Genomic DNA, 27,946 nt, shown 5'->3' on the forward strand with positions numbered 1-27,946 from the left:
TTTCAAACAAGGCAAACACAAAAAACGTTTTATGAGACTAAACAATGTATTATAGGTGACATATAATTGCCAAGACTGTGCCAGGAAGAAGCATTATGTCCCAGAGTTTAATGTTATAATGAGAATGATAACTGGAAACTTGCTAACTAGCTTACAGCAGCTTCCATAATCATAGAGAAACAAAATGAAACACAATCAACAACCACTGCCCTCACATTTAACTGCCTAGTTAACTTACTGTAACAGCTGACACCACACAAAAGGTGAATGATAATTAACTCTCCTGTTATCCTCAAATTTACTTTTTAATAATAAGGAAAGTAAGAGAGAAGCCAGCAGTCACTTAAGAGAACAGTAGAGAACAGTAAGCACTGCACTGCAATCATCTCCATTCCTACTCCCCACGCAAAACTCCTCTACTAAAAACAGCATTTGCACACAAGCATTTAAATAAATCGGAGAAAAAGGCTTGAAGAGATTAGACTAAAATAGTACCCTTTGGCAATTGTCAGCTTGTGATGTTTGGAGAAAATGGGGGTTTTCCCTAAAAAGCCATACCCACAACACCAGAAACACAGTGAAGTATGCAGGTGGGAGCATTATGATATGGAGCTACATCTCTGTAAATTATATTTGGGCATTACATGTCATGTCATGTTCAAAGGAAACATGAATGTAGTAATGTACTGTGACATATTAAATAAGAATTTGATCTCATCTACCAGAAAAGGTAAGAAATTTGATTTTCTAACAAGATAATGACCCTAAACTTAAAGCCAAAATAAATCAAGACTCTTTCCTGCCATAGGTGAAGATGCAGGCATCTTCTGACTCAGATCCCATTGAAATTTTAAAATGCTGAAACATTCTAATGCTGGGGGACTGAAGACCATTTACCATAAGAATGGACAAAAACTGACATTGTCAATAACAGTGTTGTAAAAAAGTATTTTTGACTCTTTTTAATGCTATGGATATGTGGTGTCTGAATAACTTTTTTACCCAACAACTTTAAACATATATGCATTTATGCTTATGAAGGCAGAGTTTTCATTTATTTTTACATGTACAAAGTCAAAAGACATTTTAAATTTGAAGTGGATATATGCAGAGAAAGAATATTAAATGATAAAAACAAAAGCATCTGAATACCTATTTCCCCTCACAGTAAATCAGATGATTGCCTAATTATTCTTCCCCACCACTAAAAAAGTACTGATTGTTCCTTTTGGTCCTCCTAAAACACTGACAAAATGCAGTACTTCTGTTTCTGAATTCTAGGATTAGAGATTAGCAAGGGCAGTTCACCATGACTGTTTCATAGAGCTTTTACACGTACACACACACACACACACACACACACACACACACACACACACACACACACACACTCTGCCTACAGGCGAAACCAGACCCTGTTCTCGTAAACAATACCCTAAAACAACACAGGGCATTCTGTAGTGGCCAATCCCTTAGGATGGACCCTCAGAGACACACACACACGCGCAGATACACACTCTCCCACACACAGTGGACTGAGGCTCTCTCTTGAGTGCAGTGAAAAGCAGGAGATTGCACTGGTGAGAGAAGCTTTAAGGAGATGGAGACAATCTGCTCAGACAGAACAGACAGAATTACAACTGATTACCATGCAGTTACAGACAACACTTTCCCACAGACACACACCCACACACACACACACACACAACCACTTCTCACGGTACTTGGATCGTCTATAGACAAATGATGGACTTTGTTGCCCCTGTTTGTGAGTGTGTGTGTGTGCAGGGGTGTGTGTGGGGAGCTTATAGGCCATACAGTGAGTGGACTGGCACTGAAAGAAAAGTGAGAAGAGACAGGAAAAGAACATCACCTGACAGTAACTCATTCACACAAATGAATGAATTAATGAATGACAGGACAAAATTGAGGACTTTGCAGTAACACCTGAGTAAAACAGGACTAACCTACAATATCAGCACTAAACATGCTCCTGACTTTGTAAAGTACCTTTTACAAAAGCTATAGAGAACTGTCAAAGGTCATAGACCCTCATTCTTTCATTTAATGTCCATTAAGTAAGTTATTCATCGAGATAAACAGTACACAAAGCTGTTTCATTCTTGCTTCACATCTGAACACATCCACAGGTGTTTCTGTCCATCCTTTCACTGTGAGAAGACACTCAAGACTGTGAGTCTGAAAGGATGTGTAGCTATCAAGAAGCTGTTATGGAGAAAAGTAAATAGAAAAAGCTTTGCTAATCAAATGAAGAATTTTTTGGTGTTCTCAGAACAATGGCCTGGCCACCCCAGAATCCAGAACTTAACATCACTGAATGTGTTTGTTTTTACCTGAGAAGCAGAAATTCAATAAGTTCAAGACTGAACTTTGGAGGTGTAAAAAAAATCTTGCAGATTTCTTTGAAAAATTGGAAGCAGGTCTCCCAAAAAAGAATGAAAACAATAAAAAAGGAAAAAACGTTGAACACACTTACTGAAACATTTGACATATTTGATTGTGAAACTTCCTGGATCGGGGCCTTGTCATGGCTGAAGGGCTTGTGTGGTCTAGGGATCTTCAGAGCTAAGTGGTCAGGAGCAATATGCTCCTGGTAGGGTCTCCCAGGGCGAACAGGTCTGGAGTGAAGACCCAGACTAACACGATCCAAAAAATCCCACCATGAAAAATGGGCACAGAACAACGTCACCGGGACCTACCTCTGGAGCCAGGCCTGGGGGTACTGTCCCCCGGCGAGTGCCTGGTGGCCGGGCAGGTGGCTCTTGGCGCGTGGAATGTAACCTCACTGGGGGGGGGGGAGCCGGAGCTTGTGCGGGAGGTTGAGAGGTACCAACTAGATATAGTTGGACTCACCTCCACCCACAGTGTCAGCTCTGGAACAAAACTCCTCGATAGGGGTTGGTCCCTCTCCTACTCAAGGGTTGCACAAGGTGAGAGGCGTGGGGCGGGAATGGGAATACTCACGAGTCCCTGGCTGGCGGCCATGCAGTTGGAGTTGCCTCAATGCGAATTAAATTCGCAGAGAGCAAAACTCTGTCTGTTGTGTGTGCTTATGCACCAAACAACAGGTAAGAGTATTCAGCCTTCTTGGAGCCAGTGAGCGGGGTTCTGGAAAGGGTCCCGCCTACAGACTCCATAGTCTTACTGGGGGACTTCAATGCTCATGTTGGCAATGACTGGGAGACCTGGAGAGGTGTGATTGGGAAGAACGGCCTGCCCGATCTAAACCCGAATGGTGAATTGTTATTGGACTTCTGTGCCAGACATGGATTGTCCATAAAAAACACCAAGTTCGAACACAAGGATGTTCAGAACCTGCCTCTACCAATGCAGTTTCTAAAGCTTTACCATCCAGTCTTCAGAGATTCTCTTAGCTTTTATTTGGTATTTAGCTTATTAAATTGTAAACACTGTTGTGTTTCTTGTGAGTCTTGGTTTCTCCCTAGGTTTCTTCCTCCTGACTGAGGGAGATTTTCCTTGCCACCGTCACCTCTGGCTTGCTCACTGGGGGCTATATGTTGTAACCGTGTGTTTTCAAACTTCTGTAAAGCTGTAAAAAGTACTATACAAATAAACTTGAATTAAATTGAATAAGTGTATATGGTACAAGAGCTCCTTGGGTCAGAGGTCAATGATCAACTTTGTTGTCATTTCATCTGACTTGGGACCATATGTTCTGGACACTTGGGTTAAGAAAGGTGCTGAGCTGTCAACTGATCACCATCTGGTGGTGAGTTGGATCAGATGGCAAGGAAAACTGATGGTCAGACATGGTAGGCCCAAGCGAATTGTGAGGGTGTGCTGGGAAAGACTGTTGGAGGCTCCTGTTCAGAATGATTTCAACTCCCACCTCCGGGAGAGCTTTTCTCATGTGCTGAGGGAGGTAGAGGACATGGAGTCTGAATGGACCCTGTTCAAAACCTCCATTGTGGAAGCTGCTAGGCATAGCTGTGGACAAAAGCTTATGGGTGCCTGTCGGGCCGGTAACCCAAGAACCCCCTGGTGGACACCAGTGGTGAGGGAGGCCATCAAGCTGAAGAAAGAGGTCTTTAGGGACTGGATGGCCTGAAGGACTCCAGACTCAGCAGAGAGGTACCGAAAGGCAAAAAAGGTGACAGCCGCAATGGTGGCAGAAGCAAAATCCCGGACATGGGAGGAGTTTGGTGAAGCCATGGAAAGACTTTCGGTTGGCTTCAAGGAGGTTCTGGACAACTGTCCGGCGACTCAGGAGTGGATGGGGTGGCTGTGCCCAAGCTGTATTCAGCAAGGGTGGAGAAACTGTGACTTCAAATAAGGATATTGTTGGTCGGTGGATGGAGCACTTTGAAGAACTCCTTAATCATGCCTCCCTCACAGGAGTCAGGGCCGGAGGCCTCTGGTGTGTCAAGCTCCATTTCCCTGGTGGAGGTCACTGAGGTAGTGGGCAAGCTCTTCAGTGGCAAGGCACTGGGGTGGATGAGATTAAGATGCTTAAGGCTCTGGATATTGTGGGGCTGTCATGGCTGATGCGCCTCTGCAATATTGCATGGACTTCAGGAACAGTACCCTTGGACTGGCAGACGTGGTGGTGTGGTGGTCCCTATTTTTAAAAAAGGGGACCAGAGGGTGTGTGCCAACTATCGGGGTATCACACTGCTCAGCCTCCCTGGGAAAGTCTATGCCAAGGTGCTGGAAAAGAAACTGCAACCAATAGTTGAACCTCAGATTGAGGAGGAACAATGCGGATTCCATCTGGGCCGTGGAACAATGGACCAGCTTTTCACCCTCTCGCGTATTGTTGAGGGGGCATGGGAGTATGCCAATGCAGTCTACATGTGTTTTGTGGATTTGGAGAAGGCTTACGACCGGGTTCCCCGAGATATCTTGTGGGAAGTCCTCCAGGAGTATGGGGTACCGGGGCTACTACTCTGGGCCATTCGATCTCTGTACTCCCAGAGTGAGAGCTGTGTTGGTATACTCAGCATTAAGTCGGACCCTTTCAGTATTAGCATTGGGATCTGGCAGGGTTGCGCCCTGTCTCCACTCCTGTTCGTGATATTCATGGACAGGGTGTAGCCAAGGTCAAGAGGGCATTATGTGCGGAGGCTGGAGGGTGGTGTCTCTGCTATTTGCAGACGATGTTGTTCTTTTGGCTGAATCACATGGTTGCCTCCAGCGCTCAATGGAGCAGTTTGCAGCTGAGTGTGAATGAGTCTTAGCCCGGAATGAGTCTTAGCCCATGAGTCCATGGTCTTAGCCTGGAAAAGGATGGCATGCCCAAGGACTTGCCCCAGGTGGAGGAGTTTAAGTATCTCAGGGTCTTGTTCACAAACGATGCTAAGAGGGATCGTGAGATTGGCCGCAGGCTGGGACAGGCGGCAGCAGTAATGCGGTCACTGTACTGGACTGTAGTGGTGAAGAGGGAGCTCAGCCATAAGGCAAAGCTCTCTGTTTACCGGTCGGTCTACATCCTGACCCTCACCTATGGCCATGAGCTGTGGGTAATGACCGAAAGAATGAGATTGCGAATACAAGCGATGGAAATGAGCTTTCTACACAGGGTGGTGGGCTACACACTTTTTGATAGGGTGAGGAGCTCGGCCATCTGGGAGGTGCTCGGAGAGCCACTACTCCTCCGCATTGAGAGGAGCCAGCTAAGGCGGTTCGGGCATCTGATTCAGATGCCCCATGGACGCTTCCCAGTAGGGGTGTACCAGGCACAGCCTACCGGGATAAGGCCCTGGGGTTGTCCTAGGACCCGTTGGAGGGATTACATCTCCAAGTTGGCCTGAGAGCGGCTTGGGGTCCCTGGTAATGAGCTGGAGGAAGTTGCGGGGGACAGGGTCATCTGGGATTCTCTGCTTTCCCAACTGCTACCGTGACCCTATCTGCGGTCAACGATGACGACGATGATGATGATGATGATGATGATTGTGAAACTTTTACTTATGGCTTTTACACCAAAACAACGTCAAAATGATCATGACTGCAAAGTGTTGCAATGAGTGTAGTCTCTGTAGTCTCAACATGTAGTCATTTAGACTACATGTTGAATTGAAAATAGTACAAAGACAACACATCAAATGTGAACTTTTGTTTTTTGGCAAATATATGCCCCTTTTAAATTTGACGCAGGCAACATATTTGAATTTGGGACAGGGGCATGTTTGCAACTGTGTTGCATCACCTCTTCTCTTAAGAACACTCTGTAAGCATTTGGAAACTGAGGAGATTAATTGCTGTACTTTTAAAACTGAAATATTTCCCATTTTTGCTTGATATAGTATTTCAGTTGTTCAGCAGTTCAGTCTCCATTTTTTCACTTTATGTTTCAGAATGGGCTGCAGGCATTAAAGAGCCTTGCTAATTAAAGGGCCTTGCTGTTGTAATGTGGTTTGGCATTGTTTTGCTGAAATAAGCATGGTCTTCCCTGAAAAAGATGTCTGGATGGCAGCATATGTTGCTCCAAAATGTGTATGTATCATTCAGCATTAATGGTGTCTCCATAGATGTGCAAGTCACCCATGCCATGTGCACCAGTGCATCCTCATACCATCACAGATGCTAGCCTTTGAACTGTGTGCTGATAACAAGCTGAATGATCCCACTCTTCTTTAGCCTGGAGGATGTGGGGTCTATGATTTCCAGAAAGAATTTTGATACTGACCACAGCACACTTTCCACTTTGCCTCAGTCTATCTTAAATGAGCTAGGGCCCAGAGAATTCAGCAGTGTTTTGTTGCCCCTGTACCAACTTTTTTGAAATGGCATTAAATTCAAAACACACAATTTCTCATTTTCAACATTCGATATGTTGTCTTTGTACTATTTAAAAGTGAACACAGTTTAAATGATTTGCATATCATTATGTTCAGTTTTTATTTACATTTTGCACAGCGTCATAACTTTTTTGGAAACATGGTTGGACATTTATAATAATTACATACAATATGTGTGTGTGTATATATATATATATATATATATATATATATATATATATATATATATATATATATATATATGTGTATATAAAACACATGAAAGTAATACGTGTGACTCCACATTCTGACATAAACAAACGTTTGTGTGTGTGTGTTCTAGTTTCTCTTTTGGTGGGTAGTGATAATGTCAAACTACAAGTTCTCAGACTTCCCAAACTGCATGTGAGTGTGTGTGTGTGTGTGTGTGTGTGTGTGTGTGTGTGTGTGTGTGTGTGTGTGTGTGTGTGTGCGTGCGTGTGTGTGTGTGTGTGTGTCTGTGAGCAAAAGAGAACAGTAACTTGATCTTTGAGTGAACACGGATTACAGGGTGAGGCAATTCAGCCATGCAGAACTCAACACATTCTCTCCACTTCTTTTTCTCTCTCTCCTTCACTCTGTCTCTTTGTCTCTCTCCATCTCTCTGTCGATCTTTTACTCCTTCTACCACCCTCTATGTATTTTTACCTGCCTCCCTTTTTCTCTGTATAATTATTATTTTATTATATACTGCTCAAAAAAATAAAGGGAACACTTAAACAACACAATATAACTCCAAGTAAATCAAACTTCTGTTAAATCAAACTGTCCACTTAGGAAGCAACACTGCTTGACAATCAATTCCACATGCTGTTGTGCAAATGGAATAGACAACAGGTGGAAATTATTGGCAATTAGCAAGACACACTCAATAAAGGAGTGGTTCTGCAGGTGGGGACCACAGACCACTTCTCAGTACCTTTCTGCTTTCTGGCTGATGTTTTGGTCACTTTTGAATGTTGGTGGTGCTTTCACACTCATGGTAGCATGAGACGGACTCTACAACCCAAAGTGGCTCAGGTAGTGCAGCTCATCCAGGACGGCACATCAATGCGAGCTGTGGCAAGAAGGTTTGCTGTGTCTGTCAGCGTAGTGTCCAGAGGCTGGAGGCGCTACCAGGAGACAGGCCAGTACACCAGCAGACGTGGAGGAGGCCGTAGGAGGGCAACAACCCAGCAGCAGGACTGCTACCTCCGCCTTTGTGCAAGGAGGAACAGGAGGAGCGCTGCCAGAACCCTGCAAAAAGACGTCCAGCAGGCCACGAATGTGCATGTGTCTGCACAAACCGACTCTATGAGGATGGTATGAGGGCCCGACGTCCACAGATGGGGGTTGTGCTCACAGCCCAACACCGTGCAGGACGCTTGGCATTTGCAAGAGAACACCAGGATTGGCAAATTCGCCACTGGCGCCCTGTGCTCTTCACAGATGAAAGCAGGTTCACACTGAGCACATGTGACAGACGTGACAGAGTCTGGAGACACAGTGGAGAGCGATCTGCTGCCTGCAACATCCTTCAGCATGACAGGTTTGGCAGTGGGTCAATAATGGTGTGGGGTGGCATTTCTTTGGAGGGCCACACAGCCCTCCATATGCTCGCCAGAGGTAGCCTGAATGCCATTAGGTACCGAGATGAGATTCTCAGACCCCTTGTGACACCATATGCTGGTGTGGTTGGCCCTGGGTTCCTCCTAATGCAGGACAATGCTAGACCTCATGTGGCTGGAGTGTGTCAGCAGTTCCTGCAAGATGAAGGCATTGAAGCTATGGACTGGCCCGCCCGTTCCCCTGACCTGAATCCGATTGAGCACATCTGGGACATCATGTCTCACTCCATCCACCAACACCACATTGCACCACAGACTTTCAAGGAGTTGGCGGATGCTTTAGTCCAGGTCTGGGAGGAGATCCCTCAGGAGACCATCCGCCACCTCATCAGGAGCATGCCCAGGAGTTGTAGGGAGGTTATACAGGCACATGGAGGCCACACACAACACTGAGCCTCATTTCGACTTGTTTTAAGGACATTACATCAAAGTTGGATCAGCCTGTAGTGTGTTTTTCCACTTTAATTTTGTGTGTGACTCCAAATCCAGGCCTCCATTGGTTAATAAATTTGATTTCCATTGATGATTTTTGTGTGATTTTGTTGTCAGCACATTCAACTTTGTAGTATTCAATGAGAATATTTCATTCATTCAGATCTAGGATGTGTTATTTGAGTGTTCCCTTTATTTTTTTGAGCAGTGTATTAATATATACATATTTATTATATGTATTTGTCCCTTTTTATTTATTTTCTCCTCTTTCTCTCTTCTTCTGTCTCTCTCTACATCCTTTCTCTCTATCCTTCTTTCTCTCTCTGTCTTTTTCTCTCTTTCTCTTTCTTGCCCTCTGTCCCAATTTTGTCTTTTCCTCTTCATCTCTCATCTCCTTTCCAGCTGTCTGTCTTTCTCCCTCTCACATTTCTCTCACATTCTATGTATCCCCCCCTTTTCCCTCAATAGTTAATTTATCTCTCCCTCTACTTCTTTCTCTCCCCCTCTCTCTTTTCTATCTGATTCTTTCCCGCTCTCTTTCACTGTCTCTCACCCCATTGCACTCTCTCTCCATTTGCCTCTTTCTCTCTCTCTCTCTCTCTCTCTCTCTCTCTCTCTCTCTCTCTCTCTCTCTCTCTCTCTCTCTCTCTCTCTCTCTCTCTCTACGCTTGGCCACTCAATCTACTGCTCTTAATATATGGAGTGTGGGGTCAGTGTTCATGTCAAGGACTTCTGCAGTATGAAATCTCCTACATAGTCATTACTCGCTGGACCCTGTTAGTGATGCTAGCCCCCTAATATCATCTTTCATACTCCTAATACTACCACTGACATCTCACAGCCATCCATTACCAGCACACACATACATACACACACACACACACACACACACCCTCTCTCGCCCTCTCTGACTCTCTGACTCTCTCCACTGACACCATCGTTTTTCAGTGGCCCATAACTCTGTCTCTTTCCTAATGGTTTCGGTAATTTCTCATACAGAACCACTGTCTGCATGTCAGAATGACTCTGCTCATTACACACACACACACACCCACACACACCCACACCCACACACACACTCACATCAGTGCTGGTTATTATGCCTGCAGTGGTAGAATAATGGCAGCAGTTACTGAGAGTTATTTAAAGAAACACATTACACTGAGCCATTAATCTCATGCTTAATTTCAGCTATAAAGAGAAAGAGAGAGAGACAGAGAGAGAGAGAAAGAGCGAGGGAGTGCGAGACAGAGAGAGAATCTTACCTAGCAATTGCTTCCAGATTTTCCTTCCTACGGGTAAAGGAATGCTCAGAATTATAAAGCAAATAAGTTACACTTCAAGACAGTTCAAGACATACACATACACAAACATTCACTCACATTGCCAGGGCCAGGTTAAGCTATTCTGTGGCCCTAAACTATGAAAAGGCACACCTACAATTCATGTATACTGTATAAAAAATGATGACAACAGTTTCTTTTACACTGTCTTGTATTCTAGGTTAATAACCAGGTAAAAACACAGCATGGTGGTAAATTGCACGGCATTCATGAAACTACCCTGCTAGCTGTTAATTGTTCACAATAGCCAAAATATTGTGCAAATGGGGAGGTACCACAACTAAATCATGTTGAAAATCTAGCAAATAAGCTGATAAAGAACATAGTAAATAAATCCATAACTAGCAACAACTGGGGTTCAAACAGTGGTGCAGTGGGTAAGGCTGTCGATTCCTTTCTATGTGGAGCTTGTATGTTCTCTCCCATGTCTATATGGGTTTCCTCCCACAATACAAAGACATGCTGTTCAGCCTGTTCCCTGCCTTCCACCCAATGAGTGCTGGGATAGGCTCAGGCACCCCCAATGACCCAGGAGGATAAGCAGCTTAGAAAATATGCAATAAAGCAAGAGAGCAAATTGGAAAAGTATCTATATAAAATGTGAGGGGCCAGTAAAACCATAGTGAGAATCACTGCTTTCTTTAACAGCCCCAATTTGGTTTCATTTCTAGGTAATAGACAAGAACATACCATATACATGCTATATAAATAAGAGTCTTGTGCCATCAAGTGTCTTTGAACCAACTTTTTAACCCCTATAACTGCATGCTGTTTAGTAATTACTCTCATTTACCTTCCAATTTCAACATGACATTACAGTGAAATTGAATGTGAGTTTGTCTGTACTTACCACTTTGTTATTCCAAATAATTATCCAATATTGAGATGTTTTACTATGTCCATTAGCAGCACAAAACTCATTTCAGTGAAATTAAGATATGGTCTGGTTATCAACAATTTGCCCAAAATAATTACACAGCACTTTGGAGTTTTTACATCACCCTTACCCATAATTGGCCTGAAAGATAGCACATTAAAGGCCCAAACTTACTGTTTTTAACCCATATGCAAAAATACAGTTGTATGGTTAATCTGGCCAAGTGCATAGCACATGTATTAATATATGGACAAAGGACATCATGCTAAACATACACACACATGCACACACACAGTACCTCATTCTAAACTCCTGGCAGATCTGCAGATGGAACTTCACATGCAAAATGAACTATAACACAAATAAGTGAATTTGCCGTAAATCACAACAACAAATGAAAATAAACAAAAATGAAAGAAATGATTTTTTACATAAAACTTTCAAAATATAAAGTGAAACACACACAGAACTGCGATAAATAATTAAAAACAGTGCTGGGTGATACTGATCAGGTTAGCACTGAAACTGAGTCTGCTGAGTTCTGATACTCTATGATAACAGAATGGCTTATAAATCTGGTATACCTTGTTCTGACTGGACTGTTGTACTTCTATAAAAATGACACAATATTGTAAATCTTACACACATTTGTTACACGAATTTTACTAATATACGCATATCCAGGAAGGTAAAACATGATATTTATTGATTTTTTATGTATTTAAAACTGTCCATCCTTCATTTATTTAATTTCCAAATTTCAAAATAGCCATTAGGCATTCTTCAGCATCAGAAAATTAAAGAAAATCAGAGAATAAAAAAAAAAACCTAGCTATTTTATGGATAGTATATGAATATAATACATTATATGGATAACATGTTGTATGGATATTACAAATTATAGGGATATCATAAAATTATGCATCAAATACATCTCTTAAAATATAGCTAAAAACTGAAAAACAGTATTACTGTGTCAGTATCACCGAATACCAGTATAGATAACATATCATCCAGCACTGATCACAAATGAGCAAGAAACTAAGGGAAAATTGAAAAAATGTGTGTATGTTTATAACATGTACATGTCATGCAGAGGTAACACACCTGAAGCATGGCAGAGATATCACTGTTTCGTAGAATCTCCATGTTGCAATAAGGTCTTCTCTCACTGGATTTGTGGCATAATATCGCCATGCCGCCTAGTACAAAACAGCAGTGTCAACAGTGCATGTACAGATAAGCTCCATAAATCTGGAACTCTTCTGAAAAGAGTGATATAGGTTGAGTATAGTTTTCTGTGGCTACTTTTTATTGGTCCCTGTATGGTGGATGTGATGTGATGTGATGTGACTGGCCGATAGACGGATTATGTGGTGTATGATTGGCTGAAATGGTAACAGTGTAGAGAATGATTGGTTAAGAATTTACCTGTATGAGTCCGGCTGCAGGGTGTCTGCGTTTCTCAAAGTGTTTCTGTCTGTGCTGCTCCTGAACTTTAAGAGCCAAACCAGAACCCAGGATCCCCTACAGACACAAATAATTAAACACAGAGCCAGCTAACGGTCAAACACAGAGAGACCTGCACTCAACATGTCCAACAGACACAAACAAACACAGAGAGAGGTAAAGCTAAAATATTTTACAAAAACAACCAATCGAAGATGGCACAAGCTGTCTGCAGGCAGTTTCAGATGCATATTGGATACATTCTGCCCATGTTTTATGTACAAAACTGGCACACCAGCCTAAAAGTGCAGTTTTTAAATGCACTTCTCTAATTGAATAATTTTAAAACTAGACACACATTTGTTTTACAGTCTCAAATGCATGTGTTGTGCCAGCAGTCATAGTGACTAGATGGAGGCACAAGTTTTGAAGCATTTGGTTGAATTTAAGTAGATAATATAGCCCAATACACTATTCTTACTATTCACCCTGCTGCTTTTTGTCAGCAGTCACATCAACCGTAAATACAAGAGACAACCATTTCCATTGGCAGACACACATCTCCACCATGCTTGACACATGAGGTGGTAGACTTTTGATCATTCAACGTCTGCGTTTAAGCTAAACCTAGTATGGGAGGGTGAAAGTAGCTTGACACTAGGTAAAAAGGAAGAAGGAAGAATAGCAGTACTCACAGCCGGCAGAGCAAAGAATGAAACACCGATCAAAGCAAAGGTTCCAGCAAGCAGACGTCCTGCCCATGTTTTTGGTGTCTTATCACCGTATCCAATGGTTGTCAAAGTGATCTAACACAAGAATTTCACAGTATTGAATCAGATGAGCATAATCCCCCTTTTTCTATATCTGTTTTATATACCACCAGCTGGGTACATTTCCTTCAAAAGCCGCATTTCTCTTGCTGGAACTCTAAAACAACCAGTTAATATGTTGGCAAGAATTTACTTGAATTCCAGATCCTCCATGTATAAACGCATTAGTCAGCCCAAGTGTTGAGGTGTGCATATTTGTGTTAGTGTTTGTAATGTGTGGTAGTGTGGAATGTTTTCAATTGTGTGTTGATGTTCTAGTAAGCTTGTGTGTTTATAAAGTTTGTGTTTTCTCTCACCAGCCCCCACCACAGTGCATCTGCATAGGTGTCAAAGTCCTGCTCAGGTGTGGGGGTGGGGGTGAGATCTTCCTTGACTGACCCATCTGTCATTACAACATCCTTCTCCACAAGATAAACCAGGAACGAGGCCAAGATCAGAGAGAGAAAACCTATGTACCAGGCAGTGATCAGCTCCTACACACACAAAAACAAAATCACATTGACACACAACCAGTAGTTTTCATGCTGCACACCCACATACAGTGTCTTGTATGTAGGCATGTAATATGGATAGCAATATGGATGTGTTTTGGTGTAGATATAGTAGCTTTTGTGTATGTGTGCCTAGAAGAAAGTAAAATCAAAAAAGAGAGCTCCTCGCACACAGTCACACTAACATGGTGGTGCCATGTTAGTGTGTGTTGTGCTGGTACAAGTTTATAAGACAGAACAGTATTGCTAGAGAGTGTTCACTTACTGTCAACTCTATTAGACACACATACCTTGTTGGTCTACCTTGTAGATGTAAAGTTGAAGACTATACCACAGTGATCACAAACCATCTCCTTGAGAGCTACTGTCCTGAAAAGTCTGCATCTAATATTCCAGCCTGCATCTAATATGTTATGCCCATCAGTAAAGCATCTGATCCAGCCAATCAAGGACATCTGAAGAAGTTAATTGCCAGGAGTAGGTGTGGCAGATTGCAGTTGCAACTAGACTCTGCAGGAAGGTAGACCTTAAAAAGGTGCATAGTGTGGGGTCACCAGAACTGTGATAGGGAACACCTGCTCTAGTCTTCTATCAGTGGTCAGTTTCTGAACACAGGACGCTAGATATTTTTTGGTTGGAGTTCTATTCTCAGCCCAGCACTGACAGTGAAGTGTTTAAAAACTCCAACAGCACTGCTGTGTCTAATCCACTCAGACCAGCGCATCACACACTAACACACCACCACCACATCAGTGTCAATGCAGTGCTGAGAATGGTCCACCACCCAAATGATACCTGCTCTGTGGTGGTTGTGAGGGGGTCCTTGACATTGATGAAATGGGTAAACAAAGGCTAACAAATTATGCAGAGCAACTGACTGACTTCATTGAGAAACTGTAGAACTACAGAATACACCTACATTGTAATAAATGGACAATGAATGTAGATGAAAAGTAGTAGTACCTAATAAACTGGACAGTCGATTTATGACTCTGTGTGTGTGCACATGGTGTATGTGTGCGTATACCTTGCTGTGGGCACATATTGCAGACCCCAGCAGTTTCCAGGTGCCTCCTCGGCGGTCCATGCGCAGCATGCGCAGGATCTGCAGAAAGCGCAGACTTCGGAGAGACGTGGCCAACACATTTCCCTGATTTCCCAATGCCACCACTGGTACTGACGCTATCAGCACAAAGATATCTGCACAAACACAATATACGCTTTATTCAACAAGATGACATAGAGCATGTGTTTGTTTTTTTTATATATAGGCACTAAAATGTGAGCTTGCTTAATTAGGCTTGAATCTTTCATTGTTTTTATATCAAAATCACAATGTGAAAGAGAGCAGTTTTCAAATTGCAAGAGCCACAGTTTTTCACTAAATGTACTTTATTGAGTCTAGGAGCAGCACAGCATTGCCAGAAAGCATCACATGGTGAATGTCCAGTCAGTCCAGGAATTTGAATGCGCAACCTCTCCTACTACCAGGCTACCAGCCTTTTCATTTTATTTATATCTTGCAATATTTAACCTTGTCTTAACAAGGTTTAATTTTGGAAATTTAACCTAATACTGCAGAGCTTGTGAACTGCCGGTCTGGCACACTGCATTCTACATTTAAGCTTAAAAAATGAATGCTAGTCTTCTTGGATATTTAGAAAAAGATGTTGAGCTTAATATATTTAAAATAATCACATTTAAATTACAATATGGGTATAAAATTTCACTCATACTTACAATGAATAATAAAATGCCAAAGGCTTAGCATTGACTACCTTGATAGTGCAAACATTTTTCTGATGGATGCCCTGCCATATTTCACATTAGCTGTTAGCATCACATATGTCAAGCTTCACAACCTCTTTTTCCTTGCGTAACAGTGTTCAAACCAAACTTTGTTAAGAGGGCTCAAATGATGGCTAATAAAAGATGTTATGGCAAAAAACTACAATGTGTAATACATTTCAAAGAGTTACAGTACAGTTAATTATTAGGTCCCTATGTAGACTGTAGGACATTTTTTGATCCAGTCATAGAACTGGCACCTGTTACTATATACCAGATACAGTTACTATATACTAAAGATACATATAACAACAAAAAAGGTATTTGTTTATGCTATTCCTTAAAAGTTTTTTAGACATGTACCTTAGAGGATATGAGCCAGATTCATAAAATGCACCATCATATTTACTGTGAAGTTCAAGAGCAAATAGCAAGGCAGTAATGTTTGCAGAATGTCTCATAATAGCACCTGAGCCGTTGTATCATAGTAGTAAGAGAAGTTTACAATACGAATAAGTGAAGGGTAATTTGACATGATCAAATTTTTAGCTTTCAATCCTACTTTTCCATTTGTAATTTATTTGACAAAAAGATATCAATTTATACATGTGGCAATTAAAAAGAGTGTAATTTTAATTTTCACATGTGTAAACTTAATTCCTGACATCACGATTAATAGGAAATAAAAAGCTAAAATGGCTTGATATAATAATTAGAATATCAGCATTTTTATATTGTGTGAAAAAAATGACCATATGTTAAACTTTAATTCATGTAATGGTAGCAAAAAATTTGGTGGTAAAAGTTTAGGAATTTCCAAATTTTCTATTATGAACAACATTTAAACGGAGCTTCACTTGGTGCAGATGGTTAAAATGTCTGACTTATTTATGTGGATTTTAACCAGCTCTTGCCTCTTACACCAGTGAAAATACCACAGCATTAAAAAACAGCCATGCACTAATCACTTTGACTTTATAAACATGTCTTATTTACCATGCTGCACATTTGGCATGGCTAATGCTGACTTTACCACTGAAGAATTCAGCTCAATGAGTTTTCTTCCAGAAAACAGTATATTGAATATGTTATTAGCTTATTTTGCTACAGTATTATTGGAGTTGGTACAACACCACATGAATAGCAGCTCTGTCAGAATCAATCTATTAAACTAAGTAAACAAACTAATTAATAACATCATTGATTAAAAATGACCTTCTTAATAAGTCAGCAAAGATTATTTGGCATTGTGCATGATGATAATGCAGGTTTTACATGTTCCTACTGGCCTTTCTTAACCAAGAAACTGTGTGTGATTGACACACAACTCAATCAAAGACATTCAGAGTGATTTAACGAGAAATTCTCAAGAATTCTCAATTCTCAATAAACTTAGGAAGTCAGAATTGTTCACAGTGGTGGTGATAGAAGCCAGATGTCAGAGTTCAATGCCTTGAAAACCTGCGTTACAGAAAGCTATTACACAAATTAGTATACTTTACTATTATTTTTTCTTACAACCATTATGTCTGATGAGACATCATTTTACAATAGAATTGAGATAAGGTTTTGGCCTATAATGCATTTTTAAAAACATATTTATGGTGGAGAGGTACATGCAGGGCGTGGCATGTAAAATAGTACTCTTTTTAAAATTGATAAGTTTCTCTTTAAAGTAGCATTTCACATCAAACTACTCTGAGTGCCTTTGTTTACATCTCAACAATTATGCCGATATTTAGAATTTCCCTTTAAGCCCATTTTTATTGTTTGGCCTTTATATAAATGGCTTACTTGATTTACTGTCAAGAAAAAAATATTACTGAATCACCCATATAATCAATAGTGACAGCTCTAAAGTATACCAATACATGAAGTGTGTATGTGTGTGTATGCAAGACAGACACTTGCCCAGTATGCACAGTGGTTTGCGGGCGAATTTGAGCCTCCCTCTCCAGCCCTTGTATCTACAACAGCATCCTGCTGCCCAGACCCTTAGCACAAACTCCGCTCCGAAAATAAAGATAGTGAATGTTTCCTAGAGGACAAGAGGCAGAGAGAAAAATACTCTTAATAATATCAGCTTACACATTTCTCTGTATTTATCTTTGTTTATACCTGTTCCTCAACATACACAAGACTCATTTAAAGCTACTTAACTTCCACTGCTGAATCACCACTTAGCAGTGACTCATCATTCTGTTTAATTCCAGCATATATCCAGTGCTCTCATTGTTACTGAACACATGCAGTACATACATATACACATAGCCATACATACAACTAACTATATTTGATATTTCTGCTGTGCTAGTGTTTCATATTAGCGCACAGTATAACATTTACAAATTTTTTTTTTATTTTGCTTGCACCACAGTGTTTAGCTAAATATTACTAGGCCAAAGAACTACAACTACTAACATCAACAGTTGTAAGCCTTATCAAATCATGTAGGGTGAGCCCTTATGTTGGGAATGTTGTTGGTTTTTGAAGAGAAATGTAAAAGTAAACACAACCTTGGCAGCAAAGTGTTACAAAAATATCATTGTTTTGCAGATGTTAATCCACGGTTACTTTATATTGAAAAATATAAAATAACTAATTGAAAGGTAAAATAGTCATTGTGGCATGTGTAAAAAGTTTACACACCCTTCTAGACTATGAACTTACAAATAACTTGTTAGGCATTAATTGACTTGTTAGAACTGTTTGGGCAGGTCAAGCATTGTCATTAGGAATTGTCAGGTGAAGAAAATTCCAGAATGTAATAGATTTTCTAAAGCTATAGTCTGTGTTATTTAATATAATGTATATAGCCTGCAATTTCCACTCTCTGAAATGCCAGTTAAGGGGAAGTGTGCAACTGTGGAAGTCAAGGCAAGAAGTGGAATAACAAGACCTCAAACAGAACTCTTTGTATCCTTGTCAGCAAGACAAAGCAAAACCCCCATATGACAGCAAGGACCTGCAAGAGCTTTGCTGTCACAGGAGTGGTGGTAGATTGTTTTACTCTGCAGTGCTGCTTGAACAAACATGATTTGGAAGATTTGAAATTTCATCAGACAGAAATCTTGCTGCTATCTCATTGCAAAATTCAGCATGCAGAGTGTGCAAAACAACATTGAGATAAGCAAGCTCTTGTAGACTGATGAAATAAAAATGGAACTCTTTGGCACAATCACAGAAATAAAAAAAGGAGGAGTATTTGATTAAAAAAACATCTTGCCTGCTGCTGAACATGGGCGTTATTCTATTTTACTTTTGCTTTATGCATTTGTGTGGTAGCCAGTGGCACAGGAAATATTCCATGGGAAGGTGGAAGAATACATCCCACAAAATATTATAAAATTCTGGAAAGAAATGTGACAATGACCTCAAAATACACCATAAACTACATCAAGCTGAAGCTTTTAGAAGGGCCCTCATATGAGTTTGAACATTACTGAACATTTATGAGTCAATATTAAACATGGGGTGCACACAAGACAGCCCAAGAATACAGCAGCAGTAGAAGCGTTTTGTAAGGCAGAATGGGTAAAAATCTGTGAAAGAAGAATTGGAAGACTCCACTAGGATAAAAATACTTTGGCCACAAAAAGCCACAAAAAGCATTTGCAAAGTGCTTACTTAGTAAGGAATCCAAAAACCTTTGCACAAGCCGGCAATTATTATTTAAGTTGTGTCCAATTTTTTAGTTAATCAAATAAAAAAGAAATGTGTTTATTTATTTTTGCTTAAGAACAATATGCATTCTGTCAGGGGTGTCTGAACTTTTGCATACAACTGTAGCTAAATATAAAGCTAAATCTTGTCCTTCTTTTCTGCCTAATTTCTTTTCTCAGTAACAGATTCTTGACAGCTATACATACTTTCAGACTCATAGTGTTGAGTTGTCTTCTCACAGTGGAAGGATGGACAGAAACATCTGTGGATTTTTTCAGGTGTGAAGCAATAGTGGATCTTGATTTTTTCCTTTTTCTCAATGATGTAAGCTTTAAGTACCATTTATCAGATGGGGACAGTTTTAGTGTTCTACCAGGTCTTGCACAGTTTTTAGGAGTTTCATTATCTCTATAAAAAGAAAGTAAAATAATATTTTTAGATTTTAGATGCACACGAGAAAGAAATGTACAAGGCCACTGTGGTTAGTTTGGATAGTTGCTTGTGTGGATGTTAGTATCTGTTTGAAGGGGAATATAATGTCAGTGAGAGCTTTGGGAACAGCTTTTGCTGGAAGAACACAGCTGGTTGTTTTTAAGATTGGAAAGAGGGAAGAGTTAAACTGGCAGTATACTGTTAGAAATAAAGGTACCACACAGGTACATGATTCATTCATCAAGGTACAAACAATGTAAGTGTACCCTCAAAGGTGCAACAGCGGTTTTAAGGTCCAACTGTGTTATCTTAAATAAGTTTTTTCATAGTGGAAAAGTAGACATTTGTATCTTTTTATAAACTAATATATTAAAACAGAACAATAAAATAAAGCTTGGAGAAGAGACGGGATGTGTGGAGTCAGTACAGCTGAGAAAATATAATTTCAATGGATTATGGTACAGTTATGTTCCCTGACTAAAGGTACTGAGATGTACCCCTGAGGGTACCACCACAGTGACAAAAAGGGTACTGCCCCAGTAACAGTGTTGTAGATGCACAAAAGTTAAATGTGGATAAATTAAATACAGATTTGAGATTATACTTGATGTTGAATGTCATTTTTGTAATTTTATGCTTTTTCCCCTAATGCTGTGTAATATATACACAAATGTATAACTTGTACAAAAGGGATGTTTTGAGTGGAAATTAAATAAATGAAGTATATTAAATTAAATTACAATTTTGGATCACTTCTATTGATCCATTCTTCATAATATGTTGACACTCCCAAGTACAAGCACACACACACAAATAAACACTCACCAGAACCACCAGCCAGTGACCTGAGTCAGCCTCATACTCTTTAAATGTGGTCAGAATAGCCAGAATCAGACAGCCCAGAACTATCAGAAACCTGGAGAGAGGGAAATAGAGAGACACTCAGTGAACTGTTACTGATTTTAGTATCCCAGCTGGTGGCTAAGTGCTATGATGTCCCACCTTGCGTAAAAAGCTAGTAGCACAAATGTTTGCCCCTTATTCATTCCTATGGAGAGAAAAATGCTATATAATGATGATTGTATGAAAACTGTTTTACAATTTTACAATGTGCAACTACCTATAATAGTGAGAAATAAATCCAAGCATGACAGAATTTTTATTGTTCACTGGCCAAGGCTTTTAGGGAAAACTTAATTAGACAAGATTTCTTGTATTTCTTAAATGATCAAAAAAAAACAAACCTATTTTATACAAATAAATCAAATGTGTTAACATGTGGTGCAAGACAGTCTTTTAGCAACAGAATACCAGCATTCAGGATGCATGGGTTCATTACTTATTAGTATTGGTAATTAATACTTTTTCCTGCAGGCGTAATCATTGCCAAAGTAAATGCATCCATCCATTCATTTACATTTTGACTGAGGCTGATAGTGCCAAAGATATATGTCCATATACTGTACCTGCTTATATAAAACATATATGTGCAATATAACACCAAAATTTTGAGACCACATTAAAAATCTTTTTTTTCATTTAAACCTGGAAATAAACAGCAACAAGTTTTAGAATCTTGAAAAATTCAGAACAAAGAAAGGACAATTTAAATTAAAAATAAATATTAAAAAAGTAAATGTGCCAAACTGACCATGTTAAAGCTTTTGGAAGGAAGGAAATTTAGCAGGCAATAGCAGACACTCAACACTATACAGTAACCGTAAATGGGTGTAGACATATAACAAGAATAAATAAACCAGAATGAGGTATGCAGAAAGTGCAATATGTGCAGCACGCTGTCTATATGTGCAGATGGATAGATAAACACAAGATAAGCATGAGATTCAGTTTCAGCCCCCCCCCCCCCCCCCCCCTTTTCTGCTGGTCCCCTGGAATGAGTGGAAGAACTGATGGCTCTGGGGACAAAGGACCTCCTGAATCTGTCAGTTGAGCAGCTCTGTGACAGCAACCTGCCACTAAACATTCTCCTCCTGTCCATGATGATGGTGTGCAGTGGGTGGCCATCATCCTCCATAATGGAGAGCAGTTTGTGTAGTGTCCTTGTCTCAGCCACCTTGACCACAGAGTCAAGTTCCACACCGACCACTGATCCCGCTCGCCTGACCAGCTTGACCAGTCGCATCTTGTCTCTCCTTTTTATGCTTCCTCCCCAGCACACCACAGCATAGAAAAGACAGCTGGCAACCATGGTCTGATAGTAATATTTACATATATGTAAAACATATATAGTCATATATCAACTAGACAAACTTGACACATATTTTGAAAAACAAAACCTGGTCATTTTGCAGTGGAGAAGGAAAAACCTTCTTAACTTGTAATGAAGGTTAATTTAACATATTTTTTTCCTAGGATTTACCATTTGCATTGGTACATTTATTATGAAAAAGTAATACAATGCAATTACATAAAAAGGTTAATGACAAAAATGGAGATACAAGGCTTTTTCAACAACATGGAAATATTTTTCTTTTGCCTACTGATGACCATGTCCATGTGCAGACAATACCAAATTTGACCAGCTGGGGGAGTTCTGTAAGTGGCAATGCTGTAAAGGCAGCATAGAGTGAAAGGGAGCGAAAAGGAGCTGCTGTTTTTTTAAGCAGTATGCTGAAACCCTGTCGCATTCACTTTCCTTTACACTCCTCAGTCAGGCAGGTAAACAGCCACACACAGCGGTACTGTCTCAGCTTGATATCATCATAAGATGTAGTAAATCTCTGCATGTGTGTGTGCAGATGTGGGTATGTTTGATTCTTGCCTGCTTGTGTCTTATTCACCTGGCTGATCAGTGCAGACTTAAGAAAGATCAGCAGAACACAAACATTCACATAGAGCAAAAAATAGAACCCACAGCTCCCTGTTGTTTCCTTCTTTGTCTGTCTTTCAACTGACCTGTTGACACTGTTACCATGGTTACTGTGGATTCAGGGTTTCATTTGCTAGTTGCCATGGTTTTTACCACAATATTTTAACATTCTTTGTGTGTGTGTGTGTGTGTGTGTGTATGTGTGTGTGAGAGAGAGAGAGAGAGAGAGTGAGAGAGAGAGAGAGAGAGAGAGAGAGAGAGAGAGCTATAGTACCTGAGGGGTTTTTCGCTAACAACCAATTTGCACCAGAGGTCCAATAAAGAAATGCAGAGTGTGTGAATCAGACAATAATCTCCCTTAACCACCTACACGCACACACACACAGCACACAAACAGAAACACCCCGCAGGGACCCCGTCTTCACAAGGTCAAGAGAAGGGCTTTATAGCATATAGCACAGGTTATGCTATATGAATGATTTGGCCAGAAATCAAATTCACATTATTTCCTACTTACCCCAGATGTAGACAATCAGCATGTTTGGAGTTCAAATTTTGATTCTTTAGTTTGGCACTAGAGCTACAAGGCTTACACTCCTAGCAAAGATTAAAAAACAATAGACACCAAAATCTTTTCTGTAAAAAAGCATGCCCAAAATACTGTATTAACCACTATGAGCTATAATAATGAATAAAAGATAGCTGTGTAGTCGCACACAACAACATGAACTTGGATGAGTCCGTAGCTATTTTCATTTAAGTAGGCAGGACTCTAACAACTGGATTGGTTCTTTTCTTCTTTTTGCTTGAGAGTTTGGGGTGATTTGGGAGTTATAATCATGATTATAATTGAATGTGAGTGCAGTCCGTGAGGCATCATGTTCTGTGCTCAATTCTTGCAAATATCAGAAATACCTCAGTGACTGAGGTGACAGATATATGACTTGATGCTTATGAAAATATATCCCAATTCCACAATTCAAATCAGGCGAATATATAAAAAATATTCATCCTGATCAGGATTGAGTGACATATCCAGAGACACTGGCATAAGCATGGCTACATAAACAACCCCATACAAGTGGCCAGTGTTCTTTCTCTTTTTAAGGTTTTATTTTCTGTTTTCTGCTCTGTATTTTTGTACATTTTCTTCTGGAGGAGTAGAGGATCTCAATTTTAGGACAAATCACATTTTATAGGTTATTATCTCCCCCTGCTGGGCTTGCATGCTCATGCAGATGTTTTCATATTTTTTGTGTAGATGTAGAGATTTTTGAAAATGCTGCCCTGTTGTGTGCACTTGCATCACATGGACACATGAACCCCAGGTCACGTCCATGATGTATCTATTTATACACACATACATATCTCAAGTTCGGAAATTCAAGATTAACACCTGCTTCTAAAAAGAAACAAACAGATTTGTCACAACACCTGTTGTCTGAAGTGGTTGCATGCAGCTACATGCTGAAGTTTCGTTCATTGTATACTTCACAGTAATACATTCTGTCCTGAACTACAAATCTGCATGACATTGACTAAAGGCTGGATGAAGGGTTGAGTGGTTGAGAGAAGTCTTGGGCATATATTTATGCAAAAGATTTTCTGGTGACTATTGACTCCTAGTGTTTGTTAGCCTTGTAGCCCCATAGCTAAAAGTTGCACTCCAAACATCGTGTTTTTTTTTGTTTTCCTCTAAAGCCACACACATAGGTTACAAATTTGCTGCTGTAGAAAACAAGCTTGTTTGTAGAAACTGCCCAATTGTGAGAAAATGACCTCAGCTGAGGAGACTGATCAGTGGGCAAGAGTGGCATCTCTGCCACAGAAAGCCTGGTGGTGCACCATAAACTGTAGGAGCAGCAGCCAGTTCGTCAATGAAACCACACACAAACCTGATCCAAGCACAAACGCACTCCATCAATAAAATCACAAATTCACAAATTAACATAACATGGTGCAGGAGTTAGTCGACGCTGGATCTCACAAAACCTTGTTATACAGCATAACATTACAAATCCAAAGTTAATTCACTGCTCAAAAAGAAAAGATGCATGACAGTTTTTCATTGGGGCAAATTTGTCAAAAGCTTTTCTCTCAAAGTCCACTAATCCATGAATGAACTGAAGTGATAGCATAGCAAGTGTATAAATGGGCAGGCAAAGAAAGCATAAAGCAGAGTATTTTTTAGCTGCACTCGCAATTAGCCATGGTCCTCTCTTAACTCATTCTGGATTGAAGGAGCAGTTTTTGTCCTTTGCAGACTGAATGATGTTGAAATTCCCTGACTGATGGGAGCCAAACGTTTAATCTATTATGACCACAGCTGATGAGGTACAATGGCTAGCTGCCCATACGTTAATAATGTTACTAAATGTCTGGGCGCATGTAAATGCATTATGTTTTATTGGATCCAGAGCGGGTTACTGAAAGCTCATTGAGCATACATTGAATGTTTTGAAATTGAAAGTATTGGACAGCTCTACCATTGTCATATGTAATAAATGTGCAACAATGTTAGTTATGAAGAATTATTGATGGTGTCGTGCACTGCTCCACAACGACGTCTAGTGGGGCCAGGCCCCACTGGCCCCTAATGTAGAAACACCACTGGTAGTAAAACAGAGAAAGATCAACGTCACTGGCTATGTTTAGCACAAATATGCAGATAGAACTGAACAATATGATGATACCGTTATCATGATTATGTCACAATATGGCACTGTATGCTTTCCTGAGCATGTGCGTTCTATTTATCTGTCTATCTTCTTCTATCTACCTATCTATTTATTGTTTGCATCAGACATATACTGTGTTCTAGTGGCCAAACAGAAAATCTGTTAAAATAGAACTAAAAGAAAAAGAATGTTGTTAATTAATATGTCACTTTAGCTGAAAAGGAGGAAAACACTGAAACCTCACAAAGACATGTTTTCCAGTTCCATCATTGTGCAGAGGTCAATCAAGGTACTCATGAAAAAAACATCTGTCTCAGGAGATGCATATGCAATAGCCAGAGCTATCCGCCCACTGAAAATGAACATTTACATATTTTCATGCTGCATTTTTATTCCAAGAAATGTTTCATAAGGTTCTTTCTGACCGGCCAGCCTGGGTCATGGCTCCTAAAAAGCAGGAGTTATATTGTATAATGCTTTACAACACACATGAGCACAAAAGCCTGTACAGAAATTCTGGATGAATGAATTTCAAGTTGCAACACCCAACAGCACAAAGCACCTAATCACATTAATTAGCAGTGGGAGCTAATGTGTATTTAGTAAATGAATGCAACAACCGGCCCAGTAGTTAGTGATCACGCTTGAGACAGTGTGTTAATGCTCGACCCTATTTCCATCTGAGCATAATTAACACAACAAAGGGAGGCCTGTATGATTGCTGCAGTTATTTTACTGCATTCAAAGCAATTTGCATTTAGTTTAATGTTTCATCAATTTTTTGTGGAAAATGTCTATACATAAGGAATTGATTACTGCTTCTTTAAAATAATAGTTTGGCAAAAAATCTAATTTAAAAATTTTCCACTGCATGTAGTCTATTATCCACCTGTTAGGAGGCCAAATTTTGCTCCCTTAGTTTAAAATTGAAGCTATAATGTTTGTGGCTAACAAACACTGACCCAGACAAGACCCAGATACCCAGATAATACCCAGATACCCAGAAACAAAACCTAGATGTAGCTAAACACTGTCAGCAGTGTTTTTAGATTAAGTTCTGGCAATATGGCAAAAACATAATCCCAATACATCCAGACATTTTCATAATACCCCAATATAATAATTATCTTTTGCTTGATATGTTGGAACAGACAAAAACAGAGTTTTAAAGGTAAGGCAGAAGAACAGGACATCTGTGGACAGTGGACACTTCAATGCACTGTAAACCCATCCTCTTGGACACAATTTCTCCAAACAACACAACAACAACAAAAATAACAGCAGCAGCAGTACCTTTTCAACCTGGGAGTGTGACACCTTCCAAGAGGCATACTCCACAATATGAAGCAATGCTTTTTATTCAGTGCTTTATATACAAAAAAGCACTCTTTTAAATAATTTAAATACTTACATTATAAGCTCATAACAGGCAACTAACGTTTTTTTACTTGGTATGTGCCAGTTTTTCCAAAAAAGTCAGTTTTTTTTATTTTATTATTATTTTAGCATTAGTCTGTTAGCCAGTTCATCTTTCTGTTGGCCAGTTTAGCCTACCACTGAGGGCAGAATATATCCAGTTATAATATAATGTGAAAACCAGTTAAAGTGAGACTGTTGTAGGCAAACAGTGATGTTCAACTGGCAGTTTATAATTTGGTTGCATTTTATGGACAGATGTCAATACTAACACTGCTTTTTAAAGACCTTACTATGAAGCCACATTCACATTGTCTGCTGAAGCTCAGTGCTTGTAGCATTGCTGCTCTTGCTATACTTTCATCATCACTCAGCTGTATTGACAACTGCAAAGTGCACATTGTTCCAGAACGCCTGAGATACATTTAATGGGTCAAAATGATAACTCGAAAAATAAGAACACATTTTTTGAATTTGCTAAAACAGTAATAAATGACACTTTAGTTTCCTAACCATGTATTTCACTCACAATCTCAAAATACAGTGGTCACGTTAAAAAATGAGGTGACACTGTGTGATTGAGAGAGAAAGCCATAAAACCAAAGACATTATCCAAGAGAAGGCAGGTTACAGATGGTTGAAAAATGAAAGGGAAAAATTGTAATGCTCAACATGTCATCTGTTTAAGGGAAAGTCCTACCTTTCAATATAAAGACACACACACACACACACACACACACACACACACACACACACACATATACACTCACTGGCCACTTTATTAGGTACAGTTCAGTTGCTTGTTAACACAAATAGCTAATCAGCCAATCACATGGCCGCAACTCAGTGCATTTAGACATGTAGAGGTGGGCAAGACAACTTGCTGAAGCGCAATATCGCATATCAGAATGGGGAAGAAAGGTGATTTAAGTGACTTTGAACATGGCATGGTTGTTGGTGCCAGACAGGCTGGTCTGAGTACTTCAGAAGCTGCTGATCTACTGGGATTTTCGCGCAAAACCATCTCTAGGTGTTTGCATCTCTACAGAGAATGGTCCGAAAAAGAGGAAATATCCAGCGAGCGGCAGTCGTGTGGACGAAAATGCCTTGTTGATGTGAGAGGTCAGAGGAGAATGGGCAGACTGGTTTGAGATGATAGAAAGACAATAGTAACTCAAATAAATAAACAAAATCTCTGAGGAATGTTTCCAACACCTTGATGAAAGTATGCCACGAAGAATTAAGGCAGTTCTGAAGGCAAAAGGGGGTCCAACCTTTTACTGTACCTAATAAAGTGGCTGGTGAGTGTATAT

The 27,946-nt window shown here is 40.0% G+C and overlaps 1 protein-coding gene across 2 annotated transcripts in view; it reads right to left on the bottom strand.

Moving 5' to 3' along the window:
- The window catches only part of kcnq3 (potassium voltage-gated channel, KQT-like subfamily, member 3), a 64,691-nt gene that overhangs the window by 13,276 nt on the left and 23,469 nt on the right, over nt 1-27,946 (bottom strand). For both annotated transcript variants that reach the window (XM_017699224.2, XM_037530987.1), the window contains 8 exons: nt 20,535-20,625; nt 17,526-17,652; nt 14,854-15,026; nt 13,632-13,808; nt 13,201-13,311; nt 12,488-12,583; nt 12,164-12,258; nt 10,102-10,128 (listed from right to left, as the gene is read on the bottom strand). In XM_017699224.2, coding sequence (XP_017554713.1) covers nt 10,102-10,128; nt 12,164-12,258; nt 12,488-12,583; nt 13,201-13,311; nt 13,632-13,808; nt 14,854-15,026; nt 17,526-17,652; nt 20,535-20,625 — 897 coding nt within the window. The remainder of the gene's footprint in view (nt 1-10,101; nt 10,129-12,163; nt 12,259-12,487; nt 12,584-13,200; nt 13,312-13,631; nt 13,809-14,853; nt 15,027-17,525; nt 17,653-20,534; nt 20,626-27,946) is intronic.

This window comes from Pygocentrus nattereri, chromosome 19 (assembly GCF_015220715.1).
Source record: "Pygocentrus nattereri isolate fPygNat1 chromosome 19, fPygNat1.pri, whole genome shotgun sequence".
NCBI lineage: Eukaryota > Metazoa > Chordata > Actinopteri > Characiformes > Serrasalmidae > Pygocentrus > Pygocentrus nattereri.